A 19,305-nucleotide genomic window follows, 5' to 3' on the forward strand; every position below is an offset into this window, starting at 1 on the left:
TGTACTACCATATCCAGTCTCCCTAAGTGGAATTTTCCAGTTGCCCGTAAACAAAGAGGCTAAGAAGCTATTGCCCTAACCACGGGGGAAGCGTCATGTGTTAAGTTGCTTTATTTCCAGGTAGTTTCCAGGTTTTAAGCCATACAGCCAGAAGGCAGGATGCAGAGGAGAGGAGCTGGAGACCTCACACTCATACAGGAGCCTCTCCTGATCAGCCACTGAGTAGAAGGCAAGCTTCCCCAGCTCGAGGTCCAGCCACACGCCCACAACCTCAGGGAGGCCCAAGTGCAAGTCTGTTTTCTTCATCATGGCCCAAGCAGAGAACTGGCCAGGTCCTTTCCACTCTATACACCAAGAGTCCATAGTGCGTCCCAGCATCTGGTCCCGCTTCATGCCCCAAGAAGCCACCCCAACAGCCCAGTGGCTGCAGTGCCTGGTGTCCACTTCCCAGTACTTCTGCCCAGAAGAGAAGGACTGAGAACACAAGACCTGGCTAATTGAAAATCTCCCCGGACTTGGAGGATAGTAGTGTAGACCACGAGACACAGTCACTGTCCGGCAATTGTTGGAAACCTCCAAGATACAGGAGATAGTCTCCAGGTCAAAGGTTGGACTGATGGCCCCTGGGGAGGAATAAACACCACAGTCAGTTACGTTTTTCATTTTTTAAAATTCATGTGTTTGGGTGTTTTACCTGCATGTATTTCTGGGCACCACACGCATGCAAGGCCCACAGAATTAAGAGGGCGTTAGGTCCCCCGGAACTGGCATTCCAGAACATTGTGAGGCACCAAGACGGTACCAGGAATAAAACCTAGGTCCTCTGGAAGAGCAGCCAGTGCTCTTAACCACTGAGCCATTCCTCCAGTCATGGATAGCCAGTTTTGGACCATCCATGTTGGAAGTCATTTACACAATAGTAAAAAGTAACTTTTTGTATTTTTGGTGTGATGTTTACTAATAAATCCATACCTAACATGAGGGAAGCTCTATATAAACCTCATCTGTATTATCAACACCCTATTCCTGTTCTTATTTTCTTTTTTTGACCTCCCAGCAAGAAGTTATCTCTGACTCCCACAAAACACAGTCAATTTTTTCTCAATACTTGTGTATGAGCACAGCTATCTATCGCAAGATCTATGTGTTATTTATTTGTTATAATTTTCTCCCTTTCTTTCTTTTCTTTCTTCCTTCCTTCCTTCCTTCCTTCCTTCCTTCCTTCCTTCCTCCTTCCCTCCCTTCCTTTCTAGTTCTGGAAATGAGTTCAGGGTTTTATACATACTAGAAAAACACTACTGAACCACACTCCCAGCCCCTATTGGTCAGTACTTGAATACTGTGTCTTCTCTGCTCCAGGCACTTCTCCCTCCCCATCTCTCAGGTAGCCATAAGGCAGTTTTACCATGTTATTATTACCAGAAGAACCAAGGCCCTGAGAGGTGACTAGTCCAGGCTTGCATAGCTATCTAAAGAGCTGCTGCAGTCAAAACCAGGGGTTCATGGGACATGTGCTCTTAAGGACCACCTAGCCTGGGATAACACAGTATATATGTACCGGGGGAGCGAACAGTCAGCTGTAACTGACAACACCAGCATGGATGTACCTGGGATCTAAGGGCTCAAGGACAGCTGAGCCCAGAACTTAGGACTCTGAACTCTCTTTGCCTTTATATGAACCTTTCCATATGAAGGGATCTAGTCTAGAAGAAAAAAAAAATCCAAGGATAGAAAGTCAAAGACAGCTCAGTGGAGGTGGTGGCCCTTGCCTTTAATCCCAGTCAGGTGGATCACTGAGTTCGAGGCCAGCCTGGTCTACAGAGTGAGTTCCAGGACAGCCAGGGCTACACAGAGAAACCCTGTCTTGGGGGTTGGGGGAAGAGAAAGGCGGGAGGTATCAAAGATTAGGTTTCACAGCAAGGAGCTGGACACAGCACATTCTTACAGTTCCTCTATGCAGCATGTAAGTAAGTAATTTTTCAGGTTGACTCTTGGGTAGCCCAGGCTGGTCTCAAAGTCACTAGGTAGCTAAGGATATCCTTGAAACACTGATCCTCCTGCTTCTAAGTCCCACCACACATGGCTTATGCAGTGCTGGGGGACCCCATCTTGTGCATGCTGGGAAAGTGCTCTGTCTACGGGGTTATATCCCAGCCCCAGTAGGTACAATTTAAGTAGACCTCATACTTACATAGAGAAAAGTGAGAAGCCTTCCTGGGTACAGGACACCTCTGGTCAGGCAGCAGGCATAAGGGAGATGACATTTCTAGGAATTAAGAGAATAATTGGGAGGAGGGAGCCCCATTAGCAAAAGTCAAACCAAAGGCATCCTGTAGGCTTGTTTTTACAAAGCCTACTTTATTTAGGGCTCTTTAAAGCTTCAAAGCCTCTTCTAGCCCACCGACCAAAGTTTGGGGAGAAAGACAAGGGGGCTGTGGACCTGTTTAGAAGTACTTCGCTGGGACAATTCCAATCTTTGTTGTCAGGATTATTAGCAGTCCAGTCCAATAGCAAACACCAAACATGAATCAGTAGCAGTGGCTCGATCCAGCAGAAACCATGAGGCTCTCCCCCATCGGCCTGAGTCAGCAGAAGTGAAAAGAAGCCACCAAAATACCACAAGAAGTTTTTTGGTGCATTTCTCTCTACGAAGTCACAAGGGAAGACCAGCAAAACATTGCATGGTGTTGCAAGGCAAGAGAGTCCTTTCACTGTCTGTGGGGTTCTACCTATACTCTTTGCAAACATCACTGGCCTTTTCAAGTGTCTGCCTCCGCAAAACATCTTCTCACAAGACAGTTTCCAGAAAAATATCACAGGACTCAACTGAGTCCCCAAAGAAACCAGAAATGTCCATTTCAGCATCCAACTGTCACATAGTGGGCACAGACCTTCATTCTTCCTCATTAGCACCTTGCTGGGTGTCTGGGTTGTGGCAGACACCACATTCAGACCAAGAACACGTAGCTCCATCTTATCGTTGTGAGACTTTTTTTTTTTCCAAACTGTTTCCCCCCACAAAACCCCAAACTTCTTGCTAACAGGGAAGTTGTTCATCTCTAGGTTCTAAACATTAAGAACCATAGACAGAACGTATTGATGCATATTTATGAAATAAACAAATACAGTTCCAGGGGATTACAGCACCCTCAAATCCAGAACACTCACAACCCCCATGTCAGCACCACAAACGGCTATTACATAATCCAGGTGACGTGAGCCAACGTGAAGTTCAGGTTCAATCCTGGCATCTTCAGCTCCCTCTCCATGTTCCATATTTAACTATGCACCTTAGCAATTGTATCTTCTAGACTGTAACAACCATAGGGAGGCGGGGAAAAGAGAGTGGAAAGCGCTCTAACATGGCAAAGGTAGAATCTTCTCCCTTTATTTCTTCTCTGTTCTTTTTTTCCATTTCCATGTGTGTGATATGTGCATGTATACGCATATTTTTGCTTGTGCATATGTGTGTGTGTGTGTGTGTGTGTGTGTGTGTGTAGGTAAAGGTGCAAGCAAAGGTTTGATATTGATGTTGGAAGTCACCCTCAATCACTCTTTCGCCTTATTCATTCTCAATCAAACCCAGAGCTTGTCTATGTGGGTAGTCTTGCTAACCAGCTTGCTCTGGGGATCTGTCTCTGCCTTCCTGAGGTGACTCCCCTGCAGGCTTTACAGCAAGCAAGGGAAAACCGGTCAGGATGAGATTAGGCTGAAACTCAGCTCAGCCAAATTTGACTGGTATTTTCCTTTAGCCATAAGTGGTAGTTTAAATATGCTTGGCCCAGGGAGTGGCACTATTAGGAGGTGTAACTTTGCTGGAGGAAGTGTGTCACTTTGGGGCTGAGCTTTGAGAATTTCTCCTAGCTGCCCGGAGGCCAGTCTCCTAGCAGCCTTTAGAACAAGATATAGAACTCTCAGCTCCTCCAGCACCATGCCTGCCTAGACACTGCCATGCTTCCTCGCATGATGATAATGGACTGAACCTCTGAACCTGTAAGCCAGCACCAATTAAATGTTGTCTTTACGGGAATAACCTTGGTCATGGTGTCTCTTCACAGCAGTGGAAACTCTAAGACACCTTATTTAAGCAGAGCACAATTTTGGAAAAAAGGATTCAGGTAACAATGAACTCAGCCATATGAGTTTAAGCCATGTTTACATCAAAGCTCTTAGCAAAGTGCACACGGCTCCTTCACAAGACAGGTGCTGTTGACTCAGAGAGTACCCAAGATTTACGGTCTAGGGAGACTGACCGAGGTAAACATAATGTCTGTGCAAGTCAGGATGGGCCTGTCACATAAAGTCACTTAGGCTGCTGTGAAGCACAAATGCCATCACTCATAAGGATGGGTTTTATGGTCTAAAAAACAATGCTCAATATTTAGGGGAAACGGTCTGAGATAAGTAAATACATAAATTCTGGATGATAGGAGCAGAGCCTGTCTCAGACAGCAAAGCTCTCTAGATGGTAAAACTCCATCACTCTTGGCATTCCAGGAACAGTAGCTAGTACCTCAGTCCACTGAAGAGGAAAGCTGTGTGTTTAACCTTCCGACCTTCGCCATTGCTCAACTGTGTGCACAGGCCCTTTTGCCTTCTATACCTTCCAAGCTGGAATTACAATTCCACAGCCACCTGGCTTTTATGAGGGGTCTAGGATCCAAGCTTCAATTCTCATACTTGGGCCATGAATGCTTTAACCACTGAGCTGTCTCCCCAACCTCGATTTGTACCATATGACAGCAAAATAGAGCAAAGGTAAGGCCCAAGTTGAGTGAAAAGGCTATCTAGGACAAGAGCTATGGTAACTCAGGGCAGAACAGGGCAAGTGCCAATCAGAAGCCATGCTTTCTGTTCGTTTGTAGACAGGGTAAACCATGCTGACCTTAAACTCACCAAGAAGGCAAATATGGCTTTAAATTTATTCTCAACTGGTAGGATGGCAAGTATGCATCACTATGCTTGGATTAAAAGCCACTATCGAAATTCAGGTCAGTTCTGAAACAACTCAAGTGTCTATCGGTGAATGAATGATTATTCAAAATGTGGCAATACTCTTTTAAAAAAGGAATTCTGGCACATGCTACAACATGAATGAACATGAAAAATGTTAATCTAAGTGAAATAAAATAGCCACAAAAACCACAAACACTTGGCTGGGCAGTGGTAGCGCACGCCTTTAATCCCAGCACTTGAGAGGCAGAGGCAGGTGGATTTCTGAGTTCAAGGCCAGCCTGGTCTACAGAGTGAGTTCCAGGACAGCCAGGGCTACACAGAGAAACCCTGTCTCAAAGAAACAAAACAAAACAAAAAATCCACAAACACTGGAGTTTGTGGGTGTAATTCAATGATAGATCATATCTCTGGCATGCATGAAGCCCTGATTTTGATCCCACAAAACACACACATGCACACATGCACACATGCACACATGCACTCAGTAGAATCCCAGTTGCCAGAGGGTAGAGGACAGTAGAATACAAACCTGTCTGATGGGAATAAAGATTCAAGTTTGCAAGATGAAAACGTTCTCAAGATTGATTGTACAATCATATAAATATAATTAACAGTTGGCTCACCTGCACTCACAAATTGCTAACCAAGTAAATATGGCATCTTAGTGATAACTCTTGCTATGATGAATCACCACGACCAAAACCAAGTTGGGAAGAAAGGGGTTTACTTGGCTTATACTTCCATGTTGCTGTTCACCATCAAAAGATGTGAGGAAGGAAGGAAGGAGGAAAGGAGGAAGAGAAAGGAAAGAAGGGAGGGATGAGGAAGGGAGAGAAGGAAGGAAAAGAAGGAGGAAAGGAAAAAAAGGAGGGAGGAAGGAGGGAGAGAAGGAAGGAAGGAAAAAGGAAGGAGGAAAAGAGGAAGGGAAGAGAGAAGAAAGGAAGGAAGGATGGAAGGAAGGACAGAAGGAAGGAAGGAAGGAAGAAGGGAGGGAGAGAAGGAGAAAAGGAGGGAGGGAGGGAGGGAGGGAGGGAGGGAGGGAGGGAGGGAGGGAGGGAGGGAAGATGCAAACAGAAAACCAAATCTGGAGTATATACAGCTCTGAGGCCATTTGTTTCTCAAGCTAACTTCTTTTTTTTTTTTTTTTTTTTAAGATTTATTTATTTTATATATGTGAATACACTGTTGCTGTAGCTGTCTTCAGACACAGGAGAAGAGAGCATCAGATCCCATTACAGATGGTTGTGAGCCAACATGTGGTTGCTGGGAATTGAACTCAGGACCTCTGGAAGAACAGTCAGTCCTCTTAACCACTGAGCCATCTCTCCAGTCCCTCAAGCTAACTTCTAAAACAACTAATAAATGTTACTGAAGAAATCTTATTTCCTATTTAAACAGAACACCTTTTAATGCAAAGTGATGTTATTTAAATGCAGAAGGCAGCTGGGAGAGTGACCCTCAGAGGTAAAGCACTTGCTTAGTGCTTGTGAAGCCCTGCAGTCTACCCTCAATAGCACCAAGGCAAAAATCTAAGAAGTGAATGTTAAAAAGCTGTAATAAGATACATATTCCTAAGTACATAAAGCTAGCAGTAGCCACAGGGAATAGAGTCTTGGGAGGCCAGAGCCAATGTCTAATGCCTGACATGCATAATTATTGTATTTTAATATAAGTCCAAGAGAAGAAGAGAAAAAAGTGGTTCCTTCACACTGGTGCTACTTAATAATACATTCCCCAAATACAATAGAGATTTTTTTTTCCTCCCTGAGACAGGATCTTACTATGAATTCTAAGAACTCATAGAGACCCACTTGCCTCTGCCTATTGAAGTTGTTTGCCCCTAAGCTCAGGCAAAACTGTCTTTTTGACAGGTTCTATTGAGAAGTAGAACTGGGTCTGGTTGCTCACACCTTTAATTCCAGCACTTAGAAGCTTGCTGAGTTCAAGGCCTGGTTGGACTACATGGCAAACTCCAGAATCAGTAAGAGTACAAAGAGAAATCCTGTCTCAAAAACACACAAACAGCCAGGCAGTGGTGGTGCATACCTTTAACCCCAGCACTTGGGAGGCAAAGGCAGGCTGATTTCTGAGTTCGAGGCCAGCCTGGTCTACAGAGTGAGTTCCAGGATAGCCAGGGCTACACAGAGAAACCTTGTCTCAAAAAACAAAACAAAACAAACCACACAAACAAACAAACAAATTTAATTATATAGTTTCATGCCTATTTTCCTTCTTACTGCTATCCCTCCCCCCAAACCCAACCCACACACTCTTTTTGAGACAGGGTCCCCCTCATGTACCCCAAGTTGGCCAACTTGAACTGATACTCCCATCTCCACCTCCCAAGCGCTGGGACTGGAGGTACTTACTGCTGTGCTTAGTTTCATGCCTTGTTAGTAAAAACATTTACTAACTAAAAAGTAAAAAGAGGGCTGAGGAGATGGCTCGGTGGGTAAAAGTACTCACCACCAAGCTTGATGATCTCAGTTCAATACCCACATGATAGAAGGAGAGAATTCTCTTCCCCAAATTATCATCTTACTCATACACAGAGATATTGTGGCAAATATGTTCAGAAGATCACAGGCACGAATATACACACACAATAAACAAACAAACAAATATATAAAGAAATTTTTTTCTTAAAAAGACACAAAATAAAAAGCAGCCAGGTGGGGTAGAAGATATGGTGGACCCAACTACTCAGAGGCAAGAGGTTCACAGAAGCCTAGGAATTCGAGGTCAGCCTGGGCAATGTAAAGAAACCTCATCTCAGAAATGAAAACAGGGACTGTAGAGGTGGCTCAGCAGTTAAGAGCACTTGTTGCTCAAGTTGAAGACCCTTGTTTGGTCCCCCAGCTCCCACATGGTGACTCACAACCATCCCTAAGTCCAGTACCAGGGGCATCTGATGCCCTCAGCATCTGCTGACCTCTGAAGGCACTAGGCATACACATAGTGTCTTAGATATGCATGCAGGCAAAGCACCTGTACACATAAAATCAATCTAAAAGCAGTGGAAGCAGGGACTAGGGAGATGGTTCAATGGGTAAAGACGCCTGTCGCCAACCTCATAGCCTGAATTGGTATAAGGAGAGAACCAACTTCTGCCAGTTGTCCTCTGACCTCCCCCCACATACAAGCTCCAGCACACACATGACCGCCACAACATGTGTAAGTAAAAATAAAAACAAAGCCGGGCAGTGGTGGCGCACGCCTTTAATCCCGGCACTTGGGAGGCAGAGGCAGGCGGATTTCTGAGTTCGAGGCCAGCCTGGTCTACAGAGTGAGTTCCAGGACAGCCAGGACTACACAGAGAAACCCTGTCTCGAAAAAACCAAAAAAAAAAAAAAATAATAATAATAATAAAAATAAAAAATAAAAAAATAAAAACAAAAAGTCCAAGTCAGCCTATCTTCAATCTCCTCAGGCCAAAACCAAAGATAAGCCATAAGCTAGGATTAGGGTTCACACGCCTTAAAAAAATAGGGGTTTTGCTTTACTCGGGGCCTATGTTACAGGAAATACCTTGAGTTCATATCCCAAGGTGTACATAGCCACAGCCATACCTCAGTTGACACAACCACAGTGAAAACAGCCACGCTCCAAATCCTGTTCCCAAAGAACAAAGCCGGGGGCACTTGGTCATTCCCACCCAACTGAAGTGGCAACTTCTGGTTTCTCTGGAAAGTCAGTTATGTCAAATGACATTTTGCTGGGGCAGATGAAGGGATGCTTTGCTAAAGCAGACATGTGAAAAGACACATGGTGTTTAGAAGGGAAATAAATATAACCCAACAGGCAGTGGACGCCGCTGGATGGTATTGGTGTGCCTTACTAGTCTTTACTAGTCATTGTTTGTCATGACTTCATAGAAAGAAATGCACCAAAAAACTTCTGGTGGTGTTCTAGCGACTTCTTGCTACTTCCTCAGACTCAGGCCTAATGGAAGAGTAAAGTGGAAGTTTCTGCTGATACAGACTCACATGGTGTTTTGCTGGTGCAAACGATGTTTAGGAGTATTAAACAGGACGCAACAGAGAGTGACGGTGCTTGGATAACTAGCTTTGCAATGCTTTGGTGGTCTTGCGTTTTCATTGATCTTCACTGGGGAGAGGCGTGGCAGAGAGCTTCTCCTGGCGTCCCTGCTGGTCATGGTTGCTCCTGCTGACTCATGCTGATTTGGCGGAGGCCTGGCTGTTTCTACTGTATTATTGTGCCACCAATGATGATTCATGTTTGCTATCCTGACACTACTGAACTAGACTGCTGATATCCTGACAGACAGAGACTGAAATCACCCCAAAGAACAGCATACAGCAGAATCCCGTGATTTCTCCTGGCTCTACCTGTTGTTGCTGAATCGTGAATGGTGTTTGTGAATGGTTTTTGTGAGTGCTGATTCATGTAAACTGAACTGCTGATATCCTGACTATAGAGACTGGATTTGCTCCAACAACTTTTCCTTTCTACTACCTCTGGTGGGTGGTGGGCTAGAAGGAAGGTTAAAGCATTTAATAAGTCTTATTAAAAGTAGGTTTTGAAAATACCCAGCTGGGCGGTGGTGGCACACGCCTTTAATCCCAGCACTTGGGAGGCAGGGGCAGGCAGATTTCTGAGTTTGAGGCCAGCCTGGTCTACAGAGTGAGTTCCAGGACAGCCAGGGCTACACAGAGAAACCCTGTCTCGAAAAAACAAAAAAAAAAAAAAAAAAAAAATAAAACAAAAAAAAAAAAAAAAAAGAAAAAAGAAAAAGAAAATACCCAACTTCCTTAATCAGTCCAGTTCCATGACACATCAGCTCACCCTGGACTTGTGCTCCAGAGGTTTCTTGCCGGGTTTCTTGCCGTGGGACACCCCCATGCATCCCATGCAGGTTTTCCCGGATTTCTTCTAGGTTATGGAGAATCGCCCGGATTTTCTTCTGAGATGCACTGAAAGTCACCAGCCTTGGAGAATCCAAGGAATATTCCTCCTCAGAGGAAGAATCCTGTTGGTCAATGAAGAATAAACAATGAGATGAAAGCCAACTGAGGAACTCATAAGACACACCCACATTCTGCCTTCTAACTGCAATTTTAAGTGGAAGTATAAACAGATAAACAGGCCTATTTTTTTATTGCTTTGTTTTTTATTTTATTTTTTTATTTTATTAGTTTTTTTTGTTTTGGTTTGGTTTGGTTTGGTTTTTTGGGGTTTTGTTTTGTTTTGTTTTGTTTTGTTTTTTGAGACAGGGTTTCTCTGTGTAGCCCTGGCTGGCCTCAAACTCACAGAGATCCTCCATGGTGAGCCATCATGTGGGTATTGAAGATCAACCCCAGTTCATCTAGAAAAGCAAGTGCTTTTAACTGCTGAGCCTTATTTCTGGCCCCCTTTTACATACAATTTATTGTGTGTTTGTTTGTTTGTATTTCAAGACAGGGTTTCTCTGTGTAGCCCAGGCTTGACTCAAACTCACAGAGATCCACCTGCCTCTGCCTCCTGAGTGCTGGGATTAAGGAGCATGTTCCACCACACCCAGCTATTATTTACTTCTTAATTTTTTTTTTTTATAGTGCTAGAAATCAAATCCAGAGATTTGTTCATAAACTCTATTAAGCTACAGCCCAGTCTATAAGATCCTTTTTTATTTTATTGTATATGTTTTTTGGTATCTGTGTGTGTGGTATAAGGGGTGTGTGTGTGTGTGTGTGTGTGTGTGTGTGTGTGTGTGTGTGTAGTATATGTGCACATGGAAAAGGATGATGTCAGGTGCCCTGCTCTGTCACTCTCCACTTTATTCCCTTGAGACAGGGTATCTCACTAATCCTAAGCTAGGCTGATGGTCAGTAAGTCACAGTAATCTCATTTTTCCAGCCACAGCACACATGCAACCCCTGTTCCAAGATCTCAGTAAGATCATAGTGGCTTGTTGGTTTCAACAGATGCCCCAGGTTCAAGGAGAGACCCTGGCCTCAAAGGAATAACCAGACAACAACAGAAGTTACCTGATACCTTCTTTGTGCCCCTGAATACACAAGTCAGAAGGTTACAGCTGTAATAACTGATAAAACAAACATACCAGGGCATATGAAATCTTAAGAGCCTCTGATAGGGAATCTAATTCATTCAAGGAAATCGGTGAAGGCTTCTCTCCCGGAGGGTGGTGATGTAGGGTCTGGAAGAGGACTAGTCTTCCCCTAGGTGATGAGTAAGGGAAGCAAGTGTGAAAGGCACCCATAGTGGGAAGACACAGACATGCCATAGGAACTGACGTGTTCAGGAAGGACACAGGCATGGATCCTATATGGTTTTTCTGGTTCTGTGAGGATTTAGGTCTTAATCCCAAACAGATGGACACTGCCACAGTTCAGATTATACATGGCTCCCCATCTTATAATGTCTAATATTGTTTGATGTTGGTTGTAGGTGCCACAGTAGAGAAAGAAGCTCACCAGGATGCTAAGCCTTCATTTTCTAAAAGAGCAGAGGGGTCAGCCTTCTTGGAAAAGACTGACCCCCAGCGAGATCTCTCCAGTTCCTTTAGTCAAACATGCAAGGTTAATTGGGGCTGGGAAAGGTCACAGCTACCAAAACTATCTTGCTCTTGCTGGCCGTGAGCGCAGACAACACGCACAAATCTCAGTTCCATTGGAATATGGCTATCCATAATCAAAAGTAAGAACTCCAGGCTTGCCGGGAGTGTCTTCAGACCAAGGTCAGTGCAGTTGCAAGCTCTCACATAGCACCAAGCTCAGATTCTCCAGAGAAAGAACATTTCCTCAAGGTTCAAACCCTCTCAGAACCTTCTCAGCCTCTACTGATTGACACAAATGTAGCAAAGGCTTTGCTGAAATCTTTCACTCCAGTCTGATCTGGGGGTCTTAACTGGTAGGCAGTGAAGGCTTTAGGAGGTAAGTGGAGCAAGGTCATCAGGCCACTGGGAGCTCGGTCCCATTCCTTTCTTCTTTCTCTCCATTGCTCCCTGGCCTTGAGGTTGTGAGGCTCTCCCATACCACATGGTCCTGCCATTGCCACTAGGCTCCTGTAAGTAGTGACCTAAAATTTTGTAGTGAATAAACTTTTCCTTTTCTAAAGCTAGTTATCACTGAATAAGTCAGACATCATCAGAATGTTTTAGGCAGATGAGCTACGTGGTCATATTTGTGTGAAGGGAGGTAACTAAAACAGAGTGGACCATTTGTAGGGCTATGATGACAACCCAGGCAAGGGACTGTCATAGCCTTGGACTAGAGAATCTCAAAGGAGCTCAGGCGTGAATAGAGCTGGAAGATCTTCGGCTGGCCTTGGAGCTACTGTGCGCTGGTAGGCAGGTTAGGGCAAAGGAAGTGTCATGACTTCCAGGCTTTTGACTTGTGTATTTGGAAGAAAGAGACCAAGACTGTGATGGAGAACAGAAGAACAGCAGTTTGGGGCATCTAACTGTGCTGTTTTGGAGAAATAGCCAGAAGGAAACACTGAGAAATGAAGTGGGAACTTCTAGTGCTTTGGAAAGCTAGTTATGTCAAATGTTTTGCTGGGGCACACAGGTGAAAGGACACTTGATGAAGGAGTATCAATATGACCCCACAGACAGCGGGAGCCGAGCACTGAGCCTTGGTTTGGTTTGTTCCGCCTCGCTATTCTTTGCGCATGTTTTGGTTGGCCTTACACAGTGTTGCTGAGTTCAACTTGTGATACACAGCCGTTTAAAGAAACTCACCTAAGAACTGTTCTTGAGGGCTGGAGAGATGGCTCAGCGGTTAAGAGCACCGACTGCTCTTCCAGAAGAGCACCGACTACTCTTCCAGAGGTTCTGAGTTCAATTCCCAGCAACCACATGGTGGCTCACAACCATCTGTAATGGGATCTGGTGCCCTCTTATGGTGTGTCTGAAGACAGCTACAGTGTACTCCAAACTGTTCTCAAGGTTCCTGCGGCAGCTTGCTCAGGCCATTTGGTGGGCCTAGTGGTTTCTTCAGGATTAAACTACAGCTTCCTGGTTATCTGCTTGCTGAAAGGACTGGTCTGCAGCTGCTGAATCATATTTGAGGTTTTCTATAGAACTGAACTGCTACCAAGAAGATTAAGCCTGCCCCTAAAGAACTATTGCTGAACAGGTCCACTTTCCCCGCATCCTAATAACTTTTCTCTTCTACTACCTCTGCTGGGTGGTGGGCTAGAGGAGAGGTTGAACCCTTATTAAAAATAGGTTGCGCTGGGCGGTGGTGTCGCACACCTTTAATCCCAGCACTTGGGAGGCAGAGGCAGGTGGATTTCTGAGTTCGAGGCCAGCCTGGTCTACAGAGTGAGTTCCAGGACAGCCAGGGCTACACAGAGAAACCCTGTCTCAAAAAACCAAAAAAAAAAAAAAAAAGTTTGCAAAAAAAGGAGGGTCAGGAGTTCAAGGCCAGCTCTCATTACGTACTGAATTCAAGGCTGGACTAGGATGGAGATCCTGCCACGTAAACCAAAAGCAAAAAAAAGCAACCTAAAGACTGAGCACAGTGGACTCGGGATTACTTGGGATGCTGGGATGAGTTCATGATGAAGGCTAGACTGGACAACATGACAAAATTGCTCAACTGGTAAGAGTGCTTGCTGCACAACTCTGATGACCTGAGTTAGATTCCTGGAACCTACAGTGGACAAAGAGAATAGACTCCTGAAAGTTGTGCTCTAACCTCCACTCACCCTACCCTGCCTGCACACACCCTCTCAACACACATACCCTCCCCTCCACACACAGACCCCCTTCCCTCCAGACAATAATAAAATAGTTTTTAAAAGGTCACTGAATGAGGCTGGAGAGTTAGCTTGGCAATGAAGAACATTTGTCGATCTTGTAGAGGACCTGAGTTCAATTCCCAGTACCCACATGATGGCTCACACCCATCTATAGCTTTGATTCTAAGGGATCCAACATCATCCTTCTTCTGACCTATACGGACATCAGGCGTGCACATGGTGCACATACATAAAAGCAAGCAAAACACCCAAAACCAAAATAAGATAAATACATCTTTAAAAAAAGATTTAAGGGACACTGAAGATGAGGACTTTCAGGTCTGTGGGATCTACCTAGAGATGGCTTTAGAGAGAGTAAATTACGTAGAGTGGGAAGAATGGGTCCCAGACATTAACTTCCATTAATTTCCATTAACTCATATCCAGCATGCCACTTTCCCAATCGCCCATATTTGGCAATAAAGAGAATAGTAAAGCATGAGACCTGTTGCATCCCATCTCCCAATAGCTCTAAGTTGGAAGCTGTCTTTCACCCCAGCCCCTCCTTCCCTCTTGAACCTACCGTGTACAGGATGCCTAGTGCATTGTCCAGTCCAGATTCCAAGCCAGGTCTTTGCGTTTGAAGGCTCTTGGTGATGTCTACAAGCTGTCCCACCAGTTCAGTCAGCTCCTGGATAACTTTTGTGTTGCTTTTCCGTACTGTCTCCTTTAAAAGAGCAAAATTGGAGCCGGGCAGTGGTGGCGCATGCCTTTAATCCCAGCACTCGGGAGGCAGAGGCAGGCAGATTTCTGAGTTCGAGGCCAGCCTGGTCTACAGAGTGAGTTCCAGGACAGTCAGGGCTACACAGAGAAACCCTGCCTCGGGAAAAAAAAAAAAAAAAAAAAAAAAAAAAAAAGCAAAATTGGGCTTCTGGTTCCCAAAAACATTGGACCCAGGAATAGATAGCTCCTTCAATAAAAGGAGCATTAAATACCAAGGTAGTAGCATGGAAGCAGACAGGCAGACCAATGGAAGAACAGGTGGCTAAAGTGATGTTTGCTGCCTTTAATCCCAGCACTCCAGGGGTAGATGCAAATACTACACAAAGGGGCAAGGAGTCCTTCCAACAAATCCTATCAGGAAAATAATATGAACAAATGAAGTTAGATTCTTTTGTTGGTTTGTTTTGTTTTTTTAGACAGGGTCTCTCTACAAAGTCCTGACTGTCTTGAAACTCACTATGTACACAAGGCTGGCCTAGAACTCACAAAGATTTGCCTGCTTCTGCCTTTAGAATGCTGTGATTAAAGGAATGTGATGTGCCAATGAAAGGGGTGAATTGGCCTGAGCCAGGCTGACTCCATGACAGGCTGTAAACTAGCAGTTTAAAAGACCAGGCCTGAGTTTCTACTCCCCAGAACTGGGCAAGTCAGTTACCGGAACAGCACAGGCTTATGTAAAAGGGTCTCTTTCCCAGCAAAAGGACAGTTAGCCAAGCTTGTGGCCAAGAGGTCTAGAGCTCCTCCTCCTTGGCATGAAACAAGAATAGTCAAGTATGCTTGAGGCAAGACCCTAAGCAATCATAGCATCACCCAGACCCCTAGCAAAAGAACCCGTCAATCAAGATATAAGTCACCTACCCCTCCCTCATATTCCTCTTTTTAAAACTGAATCTGCAAATTCAGTCAGGGTCCTTCCATCCGTGTGGAATTGGGCCACTGCATGCAGGAATTTGTTAAATAAATGCTCTTTGCTTTTGCATACTATTTGAGTCTAGGGTATTATTCTTCAGTGATTCACAGACCCTGACACCAGCGTGTCTTGCTTGAAGTTAGAGTTCTATCCGAACACTATATAGAAAAATAAGTGAGGAGACTGGGGACAGTGCATGCCTCAAAGAGTGAAACCAAAGACAGGAACCATAGAGGAATTTTAATCCAGGAACATGGCCACTCTGGATGAAATACAGAGATGCCCTTCGAACACACCTTTAGTCCCTCTGCAGAGAATACAGACATGCCCTTAGTACACACCTTTTATCCCTAACAATGAAGGTAAAGTTAGTTTTGAGAAGGAAGCGGCCATGTTTGAAAATGATGTCTAGGGGCTGGAGAGATGGCTCAGTGGTTAAGAGCACTGACTGCTCTTCCAGAGGTCCTGAGTTCAATCCCCAGCAACCACATGGTGGCTCACAACCATCTGTAATGGGATCTGATGCCCTCTTATGGTGTGTCTGAAGACAGCTACAGTGTACATAAAATACATAAAAATAAATAAATACATAAAATAAATAAATCTTTAAAAAAAAAAGAAAATGATGTCTAATTGAGGGGCAAAGTGATGAATCAAAGAAAAATATGACAGAATAGGATATGCCAACTCTCATGAGAAGGGACGGGAAAGAGTCAAACTTAGGAAAGGCAGAGGAAGAGAGAAGGGTGACAGTTTTACTGGGAGAGTTTTACAGAGATAGGTTGAAGAAAGAACAAGCCACAGAATGAGAAGGAGCCAGAAGATTAGAACAGATTACTAGAGTTAGTTTGAGGCCAAGCAGAGCAATTCAGTCAGAAGCTGAGAGAAGTCAGTTTAAATCAGTCAGCTTGGAGAAGAGGTTGTGCCAGAACTGCTGAGCTGAACCAGCCAGCAAGAATTCAGAAAGAACTAAAAAGGGTGAACTTATTCAGCAGTAAATCCCAGAGGCTGAAAACATTCTAGGCCTAGATTAAATTGTACAGAGGCTAGAAGCTTCCAGGATGATTCTTAGGTTAGCAGACAGTGGCAGTAATCCTTGGAGACAACAATTACATCAGGCAAATAAAACATTTTTTTAATTAAATTATTTTTATTTTATGTACATTGGTGTTTTGACTACATATATATCTATGCAAGGGTGTTGGATCCCCTGGAACAAGAGTTAAGGACAGTTGTGAGCTGCCATGTGGGTGCTGGGAATTGAACGGCCAGTGCTCTTAACCACTGAGCCATCTCTCCAACCCCCAAAACATCCTTTTACAAGGAACTCAGTTGTAAGATAATGTATACTGTATCAGTAATCATACTAGCCAAAAGGTGGGAACAATTCAAATGTTCATAATTAGATAAATTGATGGGAAAGTGATATATATCCACAGAAATGATATAACAGCTATTGGGAGCTGACTTGTAGCAGAAAGCGGCTATCAGCTTTGCAGGCATCTCAGGCCATATACCCTGACATGTGACTTGTTTTTCAACAGCCTACAACAGCTGAAGCACACTCTGATATCCCACATATCTTGTTTTGCTGTTTACTGCCCCCAGCTGCAAGGTGCACATGGTATCCACGCCTGCACGGCATGCGGTTCACGTACTATCCACATGCTATCCACGCCATACACACCTGCAAGGCACGTGGCAAAAGCCTATAAATACCCCAGATTTCCCTTCAATAAAGGAGACTTGAGACTTGATCAGAACCTCTGTCTTGTCTCCATTCTTCAAGTCTCTTCCCCTTTATCCCCACTCTCTCTCTCTAGACCCTGACCTGCAGACCAAAGCAGCAGAGCGGTCCGCAACATTTTGGCTGCCCAAAGTGGGCAGCTCGGGCCTCAACATTTTTGGCGCAACAAACAGCAACACAAAGCAATGATGTTCTAATACATGCTGCAATATAAATCAGCCCTGAATATATGGGACTGAAAGAAGTTAGACACAAAGGGGCCCATTTACACAAAACATGTAGAATGAGAGGGCCCTCAAAAAATAAAGACCTTGGAAATAAAGAAGTTTCAGTTTCCCAGGGAGGCAGATGGCTCTGGAAGCTCAGAGCTGAGTAAGTTCCTGGGATTCCCCAAGACCTCCCCAAATATAGTAAAACTAGCATAACAGCCAATCAGAAACCAACCCATGTAATTTCCCTGACACCCACCAATGAAGTTTTATTGCCATTTTTGTAAGTGGCCAACCCCCATGTGCAGGTTTCTTGCTTTCTTGAAATAAAAACACTCTTGCCAGCTGGGCAGTGGTGGCGCATGCTTTTAATCCCAGCACTTGGGAGGCAGAGGCAGGCGGATTTCTGAGTTTGAGGCCAGCCTGGTCTACAGAGTGAGTTCCAGGACAGCCAGGGCTACACAGAGAAACCCTGTCTCAAAAAACCAAAACCAAAACAAAACAAACAAAATCTTGCCTGTTGTGAGTGGTGCTCTCAGTATGCTTTCTGACCTCACAGAGTAGGTAAATTCCAAGACATAATGCACAGGAGAGATGTACAGAGGCTGGAGAAATCAGGTGTTATTGCTTAGTGGGCACAGAGGTCTATTTAAGGTGATGAAATCACCTTGACAACGGTGGTGACAGATGCATAGTAATGGAAACATGACAAATGCCATCGAACTGTACACTTAAAAAAAATTGTCCAAATGGCCAGTCATGGTGGCACATGTGTTTGATCTCAGCTCTTGAAAAGCAGAGGCAGGCAAAGTTCTGTGAGTTTCAGGAGCCCACATCTGTAATCCCAGACTTGGAAAGTTGAGGGAGTTACCCCCAGGTTCAACGCCACCCTGGTCTAGCCTATTAGACCCTGCCTCAATAAATATATATATATATATTTATTCAGGTCAACTGAATTAAAGGGGTGCAATGGCAAATTTTGTGGTATATATATTCTACCACACTAAAAATTTTCAGACATCACAGAAGGCTGGGGAAAAACTAGAACTATGCAAGCATGTACCACACCTCGGCTGGATGGGTGTTGGATTTTTAACTACGGTATGTGACTGGACCTTACTATATGTAACTCTTACCGTGTGGGACAAACCTCTGTTTTAGCCTCCCCAAACCTGGGATTGCAGGCATGGGGTCACCACGTCGGGCTTTTCTACTTCTTTATACAGCTCTGAACTTTTTAAAGGTTCTCCAGAAAACAGGTTAGATTGAGCAAATTAAGTGGCAGAAAAAGAGATCGGGAAGTCAGGTGCTGGCTTCTTACCTGGGGTGGGGTGGGTCGACATAGAGAACGGGGAGCGGGGGCGGGTTCAGGTTCGGGTTCGGGGCCAGCCTCGAGCTCCAGCGCCGCTTGGCGGTACTTGTCCACCAGGTCTTGCAGCAGCGGGTTCTTATGCAGCATGGGCTTCGCCGAGGGGCCCTTCCTGCATATGGGGCAAGCCCAAGGGCAGCCATCCACGCCCGCGCGCTTCGTGACCCACAGGTCTTTGAGGCACTGGAAACAGAAACTGTGGCCGCAGGGCAGGGTGGTGGGCCAGTCCAGCAGCCCTTGGCAGATAATGCAGCTCAGGTCGTCCTCGCTCAGCCACACGGGGACTGCAGTGCCAGAACAAGCGGCCGCCATAATTAGGTGACAGCCAGGAAGCACATTTAGGTTCCGCCTCCGGCCACCAACTTCCCCCGCAACGCTTCGCCGGATCCATTACTTCGCCCCGCCCATCCCATCAACTCGCCCCGCCCAGCTGCTAACTTTCCCCAGCCTCTAAAAGTGCCCGACATTGCTAGCTACCTGCCTGGATTCTGGCCTGGAAAACCGGCTCTTCCAAGTAGCTGGGTCCTGCTCACCTATCCATAGACAGGCAATCCTAACAACTTAAGCTATGAAGAGGGTTCGCTTCAGAAAGCCATTTTATAATCATAAGAGTAGCAAAATTACA

General features: G+C 45.0%; 1 protein-coding gene across 1 annotated transcript; it reads right to left on the reverse strand.

Annotated features, from left to right (window-relative positions):
- Positions 1–87: 87 nt before the first annotated feature.
- Positions 88–19,078, reverse strand: Rnf135 (ring finger protein 135). The gene is made up of 5 exons (XM_034504361.2): positions 18,633–19,078; positions 14,246–14,389; positions 9,763–9,946; positions 2,192–2,266; positions 88–623 (listed from the first exon to the last, which is right to left on the reverse strand). The coding sequence occupies exons 1-5, from the start codon at positions 18,990–18,992 to the stop codon at positions 94–96; spliced, it is 1,293 nt and encodes a 430-aa protein (XP_034360252.1). The 5' UTR covers positions 18,993–19,078; the 3' UTR covers positions 88–93.
- Between the last annotated feature and the right edge of the window lie 227 nt (positions 19,079–19,305).

This window comes from Arvicanthis niloticus, chromosome 6 (genome assembly GCF_011762505.2).
Source record: "Arvicanthis niloticus isolate mArvNil1 chromosome 6, mArvNil1.pat.X, whole genome shotgun sequence".
NCBI lineage: Eukaryota > Metazoa > Chordata > Mammalia > Rodentia > Muridae > Arvicanthis > Arvicanthis niloticus.

Bases quoted from the DNA above. Each gene is read 5' to 3' on its own strand.
- Rnf135 (XM_034504361.2), bottom strand. From the start codon at position 18,992: ATGGCGGCCGCTTGTTCTGGCACTGCAGTCCCCGTGTGGCTGAGCGAG. The intron at 9,947-14,245 runs GTAGGTTCAAGA...ATTGACCAACAG, and splicing joins CACTAGGCATCCTGTACACG to GATTCTTCCTCTGAGGAGGA. The intron at 624-2,191 runs GTAAGTATGAGG...ATTCCTCCCCAG, and splicing joins GGCTTCTCACTTTTCTCTAT to GGGCCATCAGTCCAACCTTT.